The sequence below is a fragment of the Mustela nivalis genome (assembly GCF_964662115.1).
Source record: "Mustela nivalis genome assembly, chromosome: 10".
NCBI classification, from domain to species: Eukaryota; Metazoa; Chordata; class Mammalia; order Carnivora; family Mustelidae; genus Mustela; species Mustela nivalis.
The window spans coordinates 38,682,810-38,700,279 of NC_139029.1; the positions used below are offsets into that span (position 1 = coordinate 38,682,810).

General features: G+C 40.5%; 1 protein-coding gene across 1 annotated transcript in view; it reads right to left on the reverse strand.

Annotated features, from left to right (window-relative positions):
• FAF1 (Fas associated factor 1) overlaps window positions 1-16,405 on the reverse strand; it is a 481,294-nt gene extending 464,889 nt beyond the window's left edge. The window contains exon 1 of the mRNA XM_082688355.1: window positions 15,878-16,405. Coding sequence (XP_082544481.1) covers window positions 15,878-15,922 — 45 coding nt within the window. The 5' untranslated portion in view covers window positions 15,923-16,405. The remainder of the gene's footprint in view (window positions 1-15,877) is intronic.
• Window positions 16,406-17,470: the final 1,065 nt, after the last annotated feature.

A 17,470-nucleotide genomic window follows, 5' to 3' on the forward strand; every position in this document is an offset into this window, starting at 1 on the left:
TGCTATGACCACCTGTCATTAGATACTTAACCTCCTGACACGCCTCCACTTATACTTCTTTAAAATGGGAATAGTAATAATGGCTATCCCAAATTAAATGATATTAGATTAGACTGGGCAACGCAGATATTTATCATACAGGCCAAAGTAATGCTGAGTAAACATTAGTAGTAATTATAATTATATCTTTAAAATCAGTCTGTATAATAAAGGATTGCCTAGTTTACAGGGTGGTAAGAACCCTGAAGGATCTAATATTTTACTCACTTGCAAGTTAACAATTTAGCACGTTACAATTTCATGAATCTTAGAGGAAGACACAAGACTCCTAGGTTAAGAATAAAGTACTTTATTACTCACAACAACAGCAGTAGCCAGAGTATCAGCATTTTCTTGCATGGGTTCCCAAGTCCAATTAGGCCACATGGTCATACAGAGGTGGGCCAGGAGACACCTGCATATGCAATACAGGACTACACTACAGAAGAGGAACCCTGAATCTTTTTTAATGGACAGTAAGCATGCCCACCCTTTGCTTTAGCAAGAAAGTATCTTTATCTTCCAGACTGTAAGAAAATTTGCCCTTTAGTAGTCTGGAATGAGACATTATCTAAGCTGGTTACAATAAAAAACCTTGAAAAGACAGGCTAGAAAAACCACTGTCCCTATTCATAAGATGTGCTAAAATATGAGACAAAGAGAATTGTCTCTCTCACTTCCAAACCATCTTGGCTGCTGACAAAGTTTCTCATGAGTTTAAGATTCCAATGGCCACTCTGATTAATCTGACTGACAAGGGACTGGGACTAAATTCATTCAAATTGTTTTCACACAGCATTTAATTAAATCAGCTATCAACAACAGGCAGAACCGATTTCAGCCACGTTCCTCAGAGTCCCACCCCCAAATAAGTTGAAGAAATCCCATAAAACATTAGGGTCTACCTCAGAAAGTCTGGTAGCTTTGTCCCTAAAGTTCTGTATTAACCTTTTCAATTGGCCCAAGGCATTAATCCTGGAACAAGAGGATGTATTAACATCATGTACATTACATGTATACATACATCATTAACATTAACAGGATGTATTATACAGACTCTGCTTCAGCCTACAGGGGCACTTTTAGCATCCATAACAATGCTGATAACTGAGTTGAGGCTAATAAGAATGTTTTCCAGGGCTAAGGTGTGTCACTGATCATGTCAACTAAAAAGTAATGAACAAATTTTGAACCACCTATTCTAATTCAATAACTTCCCTCATGGAGGTAATTGTCTACAGGATATACATAAAAACAAATCGGTTATGACTCCAGGAAGCTTTACCCCAAGGAAACAAGGATAGTCTCACTTTGGAGTGACCTCCACAGTACACCAAAGGCTCTAAGATTACTACTGGTGTTTTGTTAAACACTCAAAGATGCAAAAGTCCATATTTTTAGGACCTATATCAGCCTGGGAGACACAGTCAACCGGTGATCCAACACCACCTCCCTGCCACATGGCAGCCTTAGAGTTCCCAAATTCAGTTTGAATTTCAGTTTGAATCTAGTCCTTGTTTTTCAAAGGACTGAATGAAGGCAGTCAGTCCACACTGTCCCAGTTGGCCAGGCCACCAATAATCTGCCCCATGGAATATCTGAGTGAAGGCTATGGAAGATGTGGATAGACATGGGGAAGTAATGGCAGGTGTTTTGCATGGAACGTATAGGAGCTGGGGCAAACCTTGCTGTTTCCAATAGATTTCTCAGTAAAATTAAAGGGAATAACAATCAAATGGTGAATAGACCTCAGCATTCTAATGGGAGGATGGCAGACCCAACAGTCAATTAAATTTAATGTGCCTCTAAGAGTTTGGAAGAGCAGCACCAGGACATTTTTCTTCATAAGGAAAGCTTCAAATATGGTTCTAAATGTCTCTCCCCTCCCCAAAGCTTCTTCTGGGATCTAAGGTGTTCCTTACTAGATGTCAAGATTGTTGGCTTTCCCTCCACTGCCACAAAATCAGTATGTTCTATTCCAGTAGCTATAATTTCATCTTTTTTTGTCCAATCTTCTCCTACTCATACTTAAGCCTTTCCCCTAGAAATGTCAGGTGTTGAGACAAGCAAGGAATTTTTATTAAACCTACAGAAACCCTTGGGGCGCCTGGGTGGCTCAGTGGGTTAAGCCGCTGCCTTCGGCTCGGGTCATGATCTCGGGGTCCTGGGATCGAGTCCCGCATCGGGCTCTCTGCTCAGCGGGGAGCCTGCTTCCTTCTCTCTCTCTCTGCCTGCCTCTCGGTGTACTTGTAATTTCTCTCTGTCAAAATAAATAAATAAATAAATCTTTAAAAAAAAAAAAAAACACCTACAGAAACCCAATTACGGTCCCCACTGACCCACATGGGCCACTGTAGGGGAACTCAGCAGGCAGTGTACTCAACCAGTGGTCATTATCCTTATGATCTAGACCATGTCAAACCAACATGAGAATCCAGGTGGCTGAATGAGAATAAGTTTGAATCCCTAAGCCAACTTTTGCAAACCACCACATAAAAGGTGTACCAAGAGGGGTGCCTGGGTGGCTCAGTTGGTTAGGCATCTGCCTTCAGCTCAGGTCATGATCCCAGGGTTCTGGGGCTGTGTCCCACATGGGGCTCCCTGTTCCATGGGGGTTCTGCTCCTCCCTCTCCTTCTGCCCCTCCCCTGGCTTGTGCTCTCTCTCTCACTCTCTCAAAAAAATAAAAAAATTTTTAAAAAGGTATACCAATAGCCTGGCCCTGTGCTGTAGGTAGGAGGAAAAAAGAAGCTTCATGCCCAGAAATAGGATAGAATCTGAATTTTCAAGGGATGCTTGGGGTGGCACAATCAGTTAAGAATCCAACTCTTGGCTTTCCACTCAGGGTGTGATCTCAGGGTCCAAAGACTGAGCCCCACATTGGGCTCTGCACTCCACACAGAGTCTGCTTGTAGTTCTCTCTTCCTCTGCCCCTCTGCTCTCTCCCTCTCTCAAATAAACAAATAAATAAATCTTTTTTTTTTCTCTGAATTTTCAAAACAGGGCTATATAACCTCCCACCACTTCCAAACCAATTACTGGGTCATGAAGTGACCAAGATGAGATGATCCCTTTCTGGGCATAGCTGCATTCAGTGGCCTAAGTGACTTCCTTAAAAAAAATTAAAAAATAAAAATTCAACATTCAACATTTATCCAAATGCCTGTGGATGGTAGGGAGCATGGAAGGTCCCTCAAGTATCTTGATTAGCAAGGTCACTGTTGAGTGGCTTCTAAGAGAAAAAGTGCACCACTGTCAGAATGCAAATGGTCCAGAAAGCCAAAAAACATAAGAAAGGTAAGTTTCACAGGCCAAAATGGTGTGGCCAGTCAGCTAATAAGACTAGAAGAGCAACACCATAACCAGAAAAAGTATCAACAGCAGTGAGGCAGCACTGATACTTATGAATGCGAGATCAAAGATCCAATGTATTAAATTTGTTAAAAGCAAGCAGGGGTGACATCCCATGAAATGTGGCTTCTCTCATTATGTGACAAGCAGGTCAATTTCTGGCAGAAATCACAAGTACAGCAATGCTACCATCTGCATCAGAAATAAAGAGTCCTTAAGTCTACACCCAGTTTATAATAGCTGATGTGTTATCACATCTAATATGATGGATGGACCCAGACAACAATGATGGCTCTGGGCAGTGTAGACTCCATCAGAAGCTTGATTTTAGTAGACTTCATTAGAAAACAGGTCCTTATTGTGGGGATCTACATGAGTGATCCAGACAGTCTGATCAGCAGCTATAATTTGTTTCCATAGTTCACAGCTTCAAAGAGAGTTGTCTTTAATCTGCCAGTCTACAGCTTCCAAGTGGCAGACCAAAAAGCTAGGGCACTGGCAACAGGCCAAGGGGCAGTAGAAATACAAGTTTCATGAAGGAGAGTATTAGCCAGAGCTAGAAGAACAGCCTTTGAGTTCTATCCACTGAACAAAATAATCAAATCCACTATCATTCTGCATAGCTAGCACAGAGGCTAAACAGCCCCAGAAGACAAGCAGACACAATCAGTTTTGGCTTGGCTGAACCAATGGTGAACCAGGCCCAGGTTTAGGAAAACCTCTATGAATTGAGGACCCCACTGAGTCAGTGATTTTGCTTTAGACAGTGAGTAGGGAATAAAGATTCCCCCAAAGGAAGGACTGAGCCATTAGACATTATGAACTCCCATCCTCTCACTTCTCAAACAAACCATTGAAAGTTCTAACAACTTCGCTTTGTGCCCACACAGGTTGCAAATTTGCCTCCTTTCACACTCAAGTGTAGGTGTACACAGGTCTGTAAATGTTGTCGAAAAAAAGCAGAACCGGGCGCCTGGGTGGCTCAGTGGGTTAAAGCGTCTGCCTTCGGCTCAGGTCATGATCCCAGGGTCCTGGGATGGAGCCTGCTTCCCTCTCTCTGTCTCTGCCTGCCTCTCTGCCTACTTGTGGCCTTTTGATTGCACTTAGCAATCAAAAGCTAAGTGCTAATTTTATTATTCCTCCCCCATTAAACCTAAAATTAAAATGCTCAATTTTGTCTCTACCTCATTTTACTACACAGCTAAAATTGTATTTAAAAAAACAAATTCAACCACTACTTTTCCCTTGGGAGAAAGAAAGTGGGTAGCCAAGAGGGCACATGTGATAAAGCTTTCCTCTCACTAACATTATACTGTTATAGCTCAATCATTAAAGAGTCCAGGGAACCAAGGTAAAAAGGAAGAAGAAAAAAACAGGTGCCTGAAACCTAACTCTAAAACCATTAACATACACACATAACCTGCAAACATTTCTGCTTTTCTTACCACAACTTGACATCTCATCATTTCTACCACAATTATTTCTCTATAACCACAAATAAGTATAAAGACAGGCACAATTACTCTGTAAATGCTGCCAAACTGCTTTTTTTTTTAAGATTTTATTTATTCATTTGAGAGAGAGAGAGAGAAAGAACAAGCACAAGTGGGGTAAGGTGCAGAGAGAGAGGGAGAAGCAGAGCCCCCACCAAGCAGAGAGCCCGACGTGGCGCTCGATTCCAGGGCCCTGGAATCATGACCTGAGCCAAAGGCAGACAGTTAATTGAGCCACCCAGGCACCCCTGACAAACTGCTTCTTAAAACTATCTCAAATTCATCTTAAAGCCAATGGCTAATGATTTAACATGGTAAACAAATCTGATTTGAAATTTAAGTTTCTGCCTTAAAAAAGTTGAAAGTGAAACCAAAATCAAGAATAGTGACTGACACAGAGCAATTCGAATTTCCCAAAGTTATTGAACTCAAGCCCTGTATTTTGCCACAATACTTTACTGAGCCCTCCATAAAAGCTAAACGAGAACAGAGGTGTTTTGTATTTCTCTATAAATTGGTCACTTTAAAGTTATAATCCTCAGTTTAACAAAATAGCGCCATTTTTATTCTCAATGACAGATTTTATTATTCAAAATCATATGTCAACAAATGACAGATGCTTGAACAGCTGACCCTTGACAACTACACATTTTAACTGCATGGGTCCACTTACACCTGGATATTTTTTTCAATACAGTACTATTTGTGTATTTTCTCTTCTTTATGATTTTCTTAATAACATTTTCTCTAGTTTGCTTTGTTGTAAAAATACAACATATAAAAACATATAACATATAAAATACATGTTAATTGACAGCGTATGTTATTAGTAAGGCTTCCAGTCAACAATAAGCCATTACTGATTAAATTTGGGGGGAATCAAAATTATATATTGCATTTTCAAATATGTGGCAGATTGGTGCCCCTAACCCCTGCATTGTTCAAGGGTCAACTGTACATGCAAACTTACAATTCTACTCTATTTGTACCCTAACAGCTAATATTCATAATATTCCTTCAAAAAATATTCACTGAGAACCTCTTATAGATATTGCAGAAAAAGATGGTTAAGACCCAGGCAGTTGTTCACTTAAAGAGCTGACATTAGGGAGAAGAAATATGTAAAGTGATTACTGACAATCTGGCATATGACTCAAAAGCAGAGGGGCACGGGGGTGGTATAGTCAGTTAAGTGTCTGACTCTATATTTTGGTTCGGGTCATTAGCTCATGGTCCTGGGATTCAGCCCTGCATCAGGCTCTGTGTTCAGCACAGAGTCTGCTTGAGATTCTCTCTCCCTCTCCCTCACCCTCTGCCCTTCTGGCTCATGTGCAATCTCTCTAAAATAAATAAATAAATATTTTTAAATTATTTAAAAAGACTCAAGGAAGAGTAATATACCAACGATACATAAGACAAAATTATTAACCCTAAAACTGGGCACATGGTACTAATGTTATCAGCAAAAGGCAGCTGATAGATTTTGAGAGATAATTAGAAATTTTTCTAGAGGGCTGCAAAAAATAAGGGCTTTTATAAAGGCACAGAGCCCGGGGGAACCTGGCTGGCTCAGCTGGTCCAGAGTTTAAGCCCTACCATCTCAGGGTCATGAGTTTAAGCCCCACACCAGGCATAAGACATATAATAAAATACTCAATTTTCCTAAGTCATAAAAATGGAACAGTACTTAAGACCACAAAATCAGGGGAGCCTGTGTGGCTCAGTGGGTTAAAGCCTCTGCCTTCAGCTCAGGTCATGATCCCAGGGTCCTAGGATCGAGCCCCACATCGGGCTCTCTGCTTAGCGGGGAGCCTGCTTCTTCCTCTCTCTCTCTGCCTGCCTCTCTGCCTACTTGTGATCTCTGTCTGCCAAATAAATAAACAAAATTAAAAAAAAAAAAAAAAAGATTTTCTATAAATAAATAAATAAATTTTAAAACCCCCACAAAATCAAAAAAATCACAGGAATGGATGTAACGTCTAAAGTCATCTAGATCAGTCATTCCCAAATGTAGATTTTGGATCAGCAGCAGCCTAACCTGGGAATCTGACAGAAATGAAAATTTTCAGGCCCCACCTAGAATCTACCCTATCAGAAACCTGGGGTGGGGCCCAGCAACCTACAGTTTAGCAAGCCTTTCACATTATTCTTATACAAATTCAAGTTTGAGAACCAGTAATTTAGATCAGGGGTTTTCAGCACTTGGACATTTTAAAATGGATAATTCTTCATTTTAAAGGTATGTCTTGTGCAGAATGTTTAGCAGCATTCCTGGCATCTACTCACTAACTACCAGCAGCATCCCCCAGCTGCAAAAGCCAAAAATGTCTCTAGACATTGCTTAATGTCCCCTGGGAACAGAAATCACCCACAGTTGAACACCACTTATCTAGATCAAGGATCACAAGCTTTACTTTAAGGGGGCAAGGTAAAAGGCCGCGCAATCAACTAACTACTCAACTTTTGCTACTGAGGTCAAAAGTGGCAAGAGACAATATGTAACAAATATGCATGACTGTCTTCCAGTAAGATTTTACTGATGAAAACAGGTAGTAGTTTGGCCCTCAAGATGTAGTTTGCCGATCCCTAATCCAGACAAATTACCTAAATTATAACTGAATGTCCTCAAACCTCGCTGGTGCCAAGTGATTATCCAGACTCTATTATGAATACCTGATCTAGTCCAGTCCTGTTTTCAGGTACATATAACTTTAGACAAATCTCTATTTCATAGAATGAGTAACTCAGAGCCAGAAAGGACAAATGACTTGCTCAGAGAACCAGAACCAAAAAAAAAAAAAAAAAAAAAAAAACCCAAAGCAAAAAACTAGAGCTCTAGTCTGCCTAAGTGCAATGTTCTAACTACTGCTTCCTATAGAGGTATATAACCATATAATGTTACTCATGAAGCATTCAATGTTTTAGCACTTTGCAATTACTAAAACCTAGAAAGAGAAGTTACTTATTGTGGGGGGAAGGGGTCTTGAAATAATTTTATATTAAAGGCCCAGACAGTAAATATTTTAAGCCTGTGCACCATGAAGTTTCTGTCTCAATTACTCATTTCTGTCACTACAACAAGAAAGCAGTCACAGACAACAGGTAAATGAATACCTATCCTTGTATTCCAATAAATCTTTATGGATAAAAACAGGTAGCCAGCTTATAGGCTATATTTTCCTGACTCCTCATCTACAGAGTTCATAAACCTAGTCTGGCAAACAAGAGGCATCAATCCAACCATGCTCAATAAATCTAAAGACTCTTCATTCCATGGCTTCTGACCACCTGTAAACTTAGAAGCATGGCACTAGACTGGAATGAATGCTAGTCTAGGAACAATCAAGGTGCCAGACCCTCCCTCCCTTCTGGCATGTCTAGCTATATGCCAGGTATTGTTTTTTCTATGTAAATTTTCATACTGTATGTAAATTTTATCATTTGGAGAAATTTCTGAATGGTGAGTCTTTTTTTCCTCTAGAAATCCAAGCCATTTGACACATTAAGCTAGAAAATAAACACTCTTACGTGTACCTGGATAAAATCTTTATTTCAAACCAACGCATGAACTTGGACAAGTCACTTCCTTTTTCTTTTTTTTTTTTTTTTTTTTTTTTTATTTATTTATTTGACAGAGAGAGATCAGAAGCAGGCAGAGAGAGAGAGAAAGAAGCAGGCTCCCAGCCGAGCAGAGAACCCGATGCGGGGCTCGATCCCAGGACCCCGGGATCATGACCTGAGCCGAAGGCAGCGGCCTAACCCACTGAGCCACCCAGGCGCCCCCACTTCCTTTTTCTGGCCTCAATTTCCACAAAAGGAAAAAAATACAGAGAATGAGTATATACCTTAAAATTATCAAAAATGAAAATAACTAAAACTTATTGAACTCTTTCTATGCCAGACACCTGTTCTAATAACTTTACATACATTAAGTCATTTTTCAAGGGAAACTGAGGCAGGGGTGTGAAATGAGTAGTCAAAAATCACAAGATGTACAAGTGGCATACTATGATTTAAATCCAAGCAATCTGACCTCAAAGTCCATGCTCTTAACCACTAAATAACTACTAAACTTTATTATTCTATATGCCAAATTTCATTATTCCAATTACCAACAATCCAAACACAAACAAAAAATACCTGTCCCTCTAATGAATAAAGAAGATAGCAGAGAAAGGAAAAAAGGACAGTAACAAGACTATTTTCAGCCATAGTACTCAATATCTTGCCAAGGTAACCTCCCAGGATATAAATATGATGTTCCATGGATACTTAGTTTGGTCCCCAAACCACAACATCACAAAAGATACCTATCCATGCAGATCAATACCATTTCTACTTGCACAGTTTGTCAAACTAAAAAAGAAAGAAGATTCACAGCTTCATTTAGAAGGAAGAAATGTTATGAAGGGGCAGAAACTAATTTCAAGTGACTTACTGGAGTGTCATGGAAGAGTCCATGCTTCCAAGAGAAGTTGATAGATAGGCAAAAGAAAACTTAAAAGATAGTCCAATATATGAAAACACATAAGGCAATTTAAGCAGCAAAGGTATTACTAGCTTGAAAAACCAGGAGAGGAAAACAAAGGCACAACAGTGTCATCCAGGAAACATAACTGAAAGTAACAACAAAATCAAAGTCAAATTAGAGAAGAAATAGACGCAATCTATAACCACTAGAACTAGGTTCAGAAAAAATATTTTTTCAGCAAGGCAGATAAGGTTTTGTTGCTTAAAAAATATATATTACTACAGGTAAAAGTTGTTCCTTTTTTTCCTTGACTTGAGTAAAGCTATTATCTGTACCTCTACATTATACACTAACAGAGAAATATAAATAAGAAAAATATGTGAGACTAACCTAAACAGCTATAGCACCCTTTTTGTATTCCAAAAAAATGTACGTTAGAGGAAAAAGAAATTAGCATTACAGTAATTAAAAGGTTAAGGGGGAAAGCAGAATACTCGTTTTTTTGCTCATATGGGTCCAAAATAATAAGTATTACTGAAATTATTCGATAGCAACTGCAATTCCATTTGGATAGTTATTTTCACATCTATAAGCAAACCAAATATATCTCAAAAGTTTGATCAAATGATTTTTGCTCTATGCTTCAACCTTAAAAAAAAAAAAAGGCAAAGAATTCTATAATTACATATAAAGAACAAGATTTGGAACTTTCACCTGAATGCATCTCTGTTATAAAAAGACATTAAGGAAGAAAAGAGGAGAAAAAAAAAAAAAAAAACAGTCCTGATTCATTGATGCCAGCCTTTTTTAAACCCAGGAAATTTCTTTACACCCCCTCCTGGCTCTGGCTGGCCAGAACTGTAGGTGTACTACTCTATTCATTCCTTTACCAATAATATACTGTGCTAACACTATTTACATTTAAAACTGATTCTGGGGACACCTGGGTGGCTCAGTCAGTGAAGTGCCTGCCTTCGACTCAGTTCATATCCCAGGGTCCTGAAATGGAGCCGCAACAGGCTCCTTGCTCAGCAGGGAGCCTGCTTCTCCAACTGTGCCTACTACTACTCCTGGTTGTGCTCTGACAAATACGTAAAATCTGAAAAAAACAAAGAAAACCCAAAAAAAAAAACCCTGATTTTTCTTAGACTACTACAAGTCTAAACTCATTCCCCAGAGTTGAATTTACAAATAATTCATTAAACATGATGCTGTCATTGTCTCCAAACTTTTGGTGGTAAGCCACTATGGCTGGCAGTTCCTCAAAAAAATTAAAAATAGAAATACCATATGATTCAGTAATTCATACAGATATATACCTAAAAGAATTAAAAGCAGGGATTCACACAATTAACTATATACCCACATTCATAACAGCATTAATGATTCACAATATTCAAAACATGAAAGTGTCTATTGACAGATGAATGGATAAACAAAATGTGGTTCAGCAGTCCCCCATTATCTACAAGTTATGTCCCAAGGCCCCCAATAGATGCATGAAACCAAGGATAGTACTGAACCCTACGTATGTTATGTTTTTTCCTATACATACCTATGATAAAGTTTAACTTATAAATCCAGCACAGTAGGAGATTAATAACTATAACAAAACAGAATTTTAACAATACTGTATATTGTAATAGAAGTTATATGAATATGGTCTCTCTCAAAATCTCCTATTGTATGTACCGTACTCACCCTTCTTTGATGATGTGAGATGATAAAATGCCTACATGTTGAGATAAAGTGAGGAGAATGACCTAAACATTATGACACAGCATTAGGCTACTACTGACCTTCTCGTTATACATCAGGAAGATCATCTACCTTTGGACCACAGTTGTCCAAGGGTAACTGAAACCATGAAAAGCAAAACCACAGATAATGGGGGACTACTGTACACACATACTGTATCAACAGCATAATAGTATTCAGTCCTTTAGACAAGATGGGGCGCTTTCAGGGTGGTATAACCTTAGACAGTGCTCATTCTTTTAAAAAGGAGGGGTATTCTGACACATACTACAACAAGGATGAACCTTGGAGAAATCATGCTAAGTAAAATTAGCCAGTCACAAAAGGATAAATACTGTGTGATTGCCCTTATATAAGATACCTAGAATATTCACATTTATAGACAGAAAATAGAATGGTAGTTGCCAGGGGCTAGGGAACAGGACAAAATGGGAAGCTATTCTTTAATGGTTAAAGTTACAGTTCTGCAAGGTAAAAAAAGTTCTGGAGATAGTGGTGATGGCTGCACAACAATGTGAATGTACTTTATGTGGAAACTTAAAAATGGCATATAAAGTTAAGATGGCAAATTTTATGTTATATGTATTTCACCACAATTTTTTAAAAATTTTAATTGAGGGGTGCCTGGGTGGCTCAGTCAGTTTAAGCCCTTCCTCTCAAGTCATGATCCTGGAATCCTGGGATCCAGTTTGTGCTGGATCAACAGGGGAGTTTGTTTCTCCCTATCCCTCTGCCCCTCCCCACGCTGGTGCTCCCGCTCTCTCACTCTCTCTCCCCCTGTCAAATAATAAAATCTTTTTAAAAAATTTTTAATTGAAAGTTGTTCTTATTTGGGGGGATGGGAATCTTTTAGAGGACAATTTGTAATACATTTGCTTTGTAATAAGTTGACTGATCTACAAAATCCCAAACCTATCTCATTAAGTCTGAGGTATAATCTTCCATCCACTACTTGTCCAATTTTAAGAAACCAGGTAATTCATTTTTTAAATTAGGATTGTTAACTACTCCACTGATTGGTTTCAACAGAAGTCCTTTTTCCATTGAGTTGAAATAGTTAATATACAATTATCTTTCTCAAAAGTTTCTCCAGGGCACCTTGGTGGCTCAGTGGATTGAGCATGGGACTCAATTTCAGCTCAGGTCATGATACCAGGGTAGTGAGATCGAGCCCCAGTCCACTCTGTGCTCAGTGGGCAGTCAGCTTCTCTCCTCTCCCTCACCCTTTGACCCTCCCCTCTCGCCACATAAGCATGCAAGAGCACGTGCCCACGATCTCTCTCAAATAAATAAATCTTAAAAAAAGATAGTTTTTCCATATTTAGGTACTGTATTTCTAAGAACTTATTACCTAGCAATCAGCTAAATCTACAACTTATTTAAAATGTGATATTCAAAAATCGTTTCCCTTTCTCAAAAAAGGAGAGGTGGGCAAATCAAGAAGTGGACACTGAACTATAGAGAAGGGACTGATGATTGCCAGAGGGGAGGTAGATGAGGGAGATGGGTTAAATGAGTAATGGGGATTAAGGAGTGCACTTGTGATGAGTACTGGGCATTGCAGGTTAGTGCTGAATCACTCTATTGTACACCTGAAACTAATATGACACTGTATATTAACTAACTGGAATTTAAACAAAAACTTTTTTTTGAAAAATCATGTTCCTTTCTACAAAGGCAGTACTGAGGTCTCAAAATCACTATTAATTTCACACTCATGTGTTCAATTTGGGGGAGAAACTGATTTGCACAGATACAGGCAAAGCCCATCAATCAAGTATCTACATTACAAGACTTGAACTGTAATGTTTAAAATAACCTAGTTACTGATAACTGGATAAATGCTTTTTTTTTTTTTTTAGATTTTATTTGTTTGACACAGAGAGAGAGAGAGAGAGAGAGAGAGAGGGAGGGAGATCACAAGTAGGCAGAGAAGCAGGAAGAGGGGGAAGGGGAAGCAGGCTCCCTGAGGAGCCGAGAGCCCAATGCGGGGCTCCATCTCAGGACCCTGAGATCATGTCCTGAGCCGAAGGCAGAGGTTTAACCCATTAAGCCACCCAGGTGCCCCTAAATGCTAATTTTTAAAAGCTAATCCTAGAAGAAGCTTATATAATATTAAAAAACAGACAGAATAACTTTTGGGGCGCCTGGGTGGCTCAGTCGTTAAGCGTGTGCTTTCAGCCCAGGTCATGATCCTGGGTCCCAGGATCAAGCCCCACATCAGGATCCCTGCTCAGCGGGAAGCCTGCTTCTCTCTCTCCCATTCCCCCTGCTTGTATTCCCGCTCTCCCTATGTCTCTGTCAAATAAATATATACAATCTTTAAAAAAAAAAAAAAAGAAAGAAAGAATAATTGATTTTAAAAGTAAGTCCACAAGAGCAAAACGATCTGGAATCATGTGCGAGAGGTATACAAGTTTCCTAAAAACACAAAGGCTAATGGACTTAATATGTGTGTACTTTTTATTCTGTACCTGTATTATTCTCTATGTGTATTCTTTTTACTCATAAATATTTTATTTATGTGTACATTTCATTCTACCAATAGTGTTCTTACCTACTTGACAATATGAAATAAACTTTCACCATCTGGCAAACAATGACCTGAACAGTAGTTTACAGAATGGGAAAAAGCTATGGCATTCTCCCGCGCCTGGGTGGCTCAGTGGGTTGAAGCCTCTGCCTTCAGCTCAGGTCATGATCCCAGAGTCCTGGGATCGAGCCCCACAGAATACCATAGCTTTTTCCCATTCTGTAAACAACTGCTCAGGTCAGTGCCATCAGTTTGAAGAGAAAAACAGCAGAATGTAGTAATATAACCAAGATAAAATCCCAAATACTTGTCGGAAAATCTTACTTTGTCTCTGAGTACAAGAATCCTAAATTTCCTGTCCTTGGAGAATATAAAGTTCACAGTAAGCACACTAATTGTTACAAATAAGAAAACAAGCAGCTGGTGCACCTGGGTGGCTCAGTGGGTTAAGCCTCTGCCTTAGGCTCGGTCATGATCTCAGGGTCCTGGGAGGGAGCCTCACATTCAGCTCTCTGCTCAGCAGGGAGCCTGCTTTCCATGCCCCCCCAATCTGCCTGTCTACTTGTGATCTCTGTCTCTCTGTCAAATGAATAAATAAAATATTTTAAAAAGAGAGAGAGAAAGAAAACAAACAGCTACAAGTTGTTAAAGGAAGTAAAAAAAAAAAATAGGGGAAATCAAAACAAAGTTATAATTACCTTAAAACTTAGTGAGGTAAACTATGATTACTGTTGTCCAAAGCCATTTCTATAAAGCAGCTTTATAACAGGACAAAATACTCCTAAAAAGAGTTTTTCATACAACCACATTCCACTTAGATAAAAGACTTGTGAATGAAAAAAACAAAAAGAGAATAAAAGACTCACGCAAAAAATAAATAAATAAATGAAGTTTTAAAATCTCAGGCCAGTCGTAACCCTACAAAACACCAAAATCTTGTGGTCAACTTTTATTTTCAGAACAATTCTTTCTGTCTGAGCTTGGAAGTTATGGTATAGTCAAATACAGATCTATCCATATTCCCAATAAATCAGATACTCCTACTGGGTAAGATAAAGAGCAAACTCTGGAAATGACCATCACAATATTAAGTTATGAAATAAGGAAAATCAGAGAAAGAGGGAAATGAGAAGCCAATCAAAATCTCTGTAAGAAAAACTATCACCTACTATGCTAGTGTTAGACCATGTAGTGATGACAGTGTTAGAAAATTCTGCCTATACATAACAGTAGCTTCTTAGTTAATGCTAATGTGAATGGTTAAAAATATCTCACAACAATACTTTCTTCATCAAACTTCAAAAGGCAAAGATGGAGTGCACAGGGCATTAGTTCTAATACCAAGTCTTTCATGACCGGGTACAACTCTATTTTCAAAGGGCCTCCTTAAGATACTCATATATTAGTGTAACTACAGTTGGGCTAAGTGAAGGAATAACCTTTGCTTATCCTTTAAATTTTTCCTGGAGTTAGAAGACAAACCAAGCAATTCAAATCTGTAGGAGAAGGGAATCCACAAATGTGTAAATTTATTAAGGTTAAGAATTCACCAAGGATACTTTTGTATATACAGTCTATCTGACACATCCTTATTATCTTCATACCCTCCAAAGATTCCAATAAGGCAAAGTCTCGAATGTTTATCTCTCCTTGAAAAAGACCATATCCTCACCACTACCTTCACCGCCTCCTCCTCCTTACTCACCCCTTAATACAATACACCACACCCACAACACCACACTCTCCACACCCACACTCCATACAGCACACTCTCCTCAAAGAACAACCCGAAACTCCTGACCCAAAAAACCCATACTTAAAAGCCCCACTTTATATCCCCAAATTCTACCCATTCTCCACAAAATACAGAACACACTACACAGTCCACACACATACACTAAACCAAGAATTTTAACACCCCCTCACCCTGCAAATCCATACATAACAAATTCTACATACACCCAACCCAGCACATGAATTGCACGTTCCCGCATGGCTCAACACCACACACACACACACACACGTCACGTACCATATAAAAAGCACACACACACACACACACACACACACACACACAGGCGCGCGCGCGCGCGTACTCGCGCGCCACGTACCGTATAAAAGCCCAAACCACACATCACCGCAATGCTCTAACAAACCCTGAGAAGAGGCAACCCTTCTGGCACCGGGAACCACCGAGGCTGGAGGTGGAAGAGGAAGGGGGCCATATACTTTACCTGAAAATCCGCCAGGATCATCTCCCGGTCCATGTTGGACGCCATGGCGGCCGCCGAGTTCCGCGGCTCCGGGAGCGAAGCGCGCACCTGGGAAGGAAACGGCGCCTCCTGCGGCCGTCGCCGCCGCCGCCGCCGCCGCCGGGCGCCGAAGGGCTGGCGGGCGAGCCGGCGGGCGGACCGGCGGGCCGGCGGGCGGGGCAGCGCGGGAGGCTAGGCGCTCATGCACTCGGTAACCTTCAGGCGCCCGGGCTGCCCGCCTGCGCCCCGCAGAGCCCGCGCCGCAGCCGCCCTGACAGGGAGGTTGGTCTGGATGGGGGTCCGGTCTTCCTGTTGCTGGCCAGGATGAGGGCAGGTTACGACAGCGCGCAACCGGCTCCCTTCGGCAGCGGTGAGACCGGCGGGGGCGGGGAAACCAGGCGAACGAGCAGGCGGGTGAACCCCACGGCCGCCTCCGCCTCCTCCGCTTCCTCCCTGGCCGCCGCCTCCACCCCTGGTTGGCCGGCGCCAAGGCTGTCGCACATTTTGCCTGTCATCGAGGTCGCAAAGCGCCGCTTTGCGGCTGCCACGTGACTGCCTTCCTGTCAAGCGCTAGGCGCGCGACTACCGGGCGGGCGTCCGCGCGCCGCTGGCAGAGTCCCCAACTAGCAATTGCGGGAGCTAGTTGTCCCGCATCAGGTTATTCCAGTTTGGAATTAAGCAAAGGCCTCAGGGTACTGCCTCCTTCTGGCTGGGGCGGGGATCAGCTTCTAAGCCTTAACGAGGTTAGTCACATAAGTACACACAAAGCCCCACAAACCAATTCAATACTCTCAAAACCCGTTTTACAAACAGAATTTCATAAACGTGCATTCTCTCTAACAAAGCTTAACCAAGGAACAACTTCATATACACTCTTTTAGGCTCAGCCTCAATACAAAACCTGCTTACACACCGGCACACTCAATCCCAGGCCCCCTGACTCGTGCATCCTCAACCTCTCGATAACACAGAGGTAACCGGGCGCTGAGATCGACTTGGGTGAACGTAGAAGCTGAGAAAAGTGAGACTATAGATCCCAAGGAAAGGAGAAGCGTTTTTTGTTAGTTATGACAAATAAAAACTTTTCTATTCCTGCAGCATAACATTTATTTTTTAGACCTAAAAACTTGAGTCCGGCTTTGAATATAGTCAATTTAAAATACTTTTATAAGTGAAGAAATTTTATTGAAACACCAATTACTAAATTTCAATTTATAGTCAGAAATTGAACGGCCTTTAGACAAGAATAATCAAAGACTATATAATGAAGTGTGACAGTTTGTAATTGTCACTGGAGGAAAAGTTACAGTGGGATACGTTTAACTTTGACTTGGGAAAATATCATCTTCTGGACTGTAATAGAGCATTGACTTGTCTTGCAAGGTGCATTAAACCCTGAAATTATAAAGTAAGATTGCTTATTTTGTGCTATAAAGTAGATGCTAGTGAAATGACCATATAGACCAAGGCCTCCATTTTTGTATTCCCTGAAGACAAAGAAGAGCACTATCCTGTTCCAAAGATCTAGGCTCATCCTGTGTTTTTTAGATGAAGATAGCCTGGCATACAACTCTC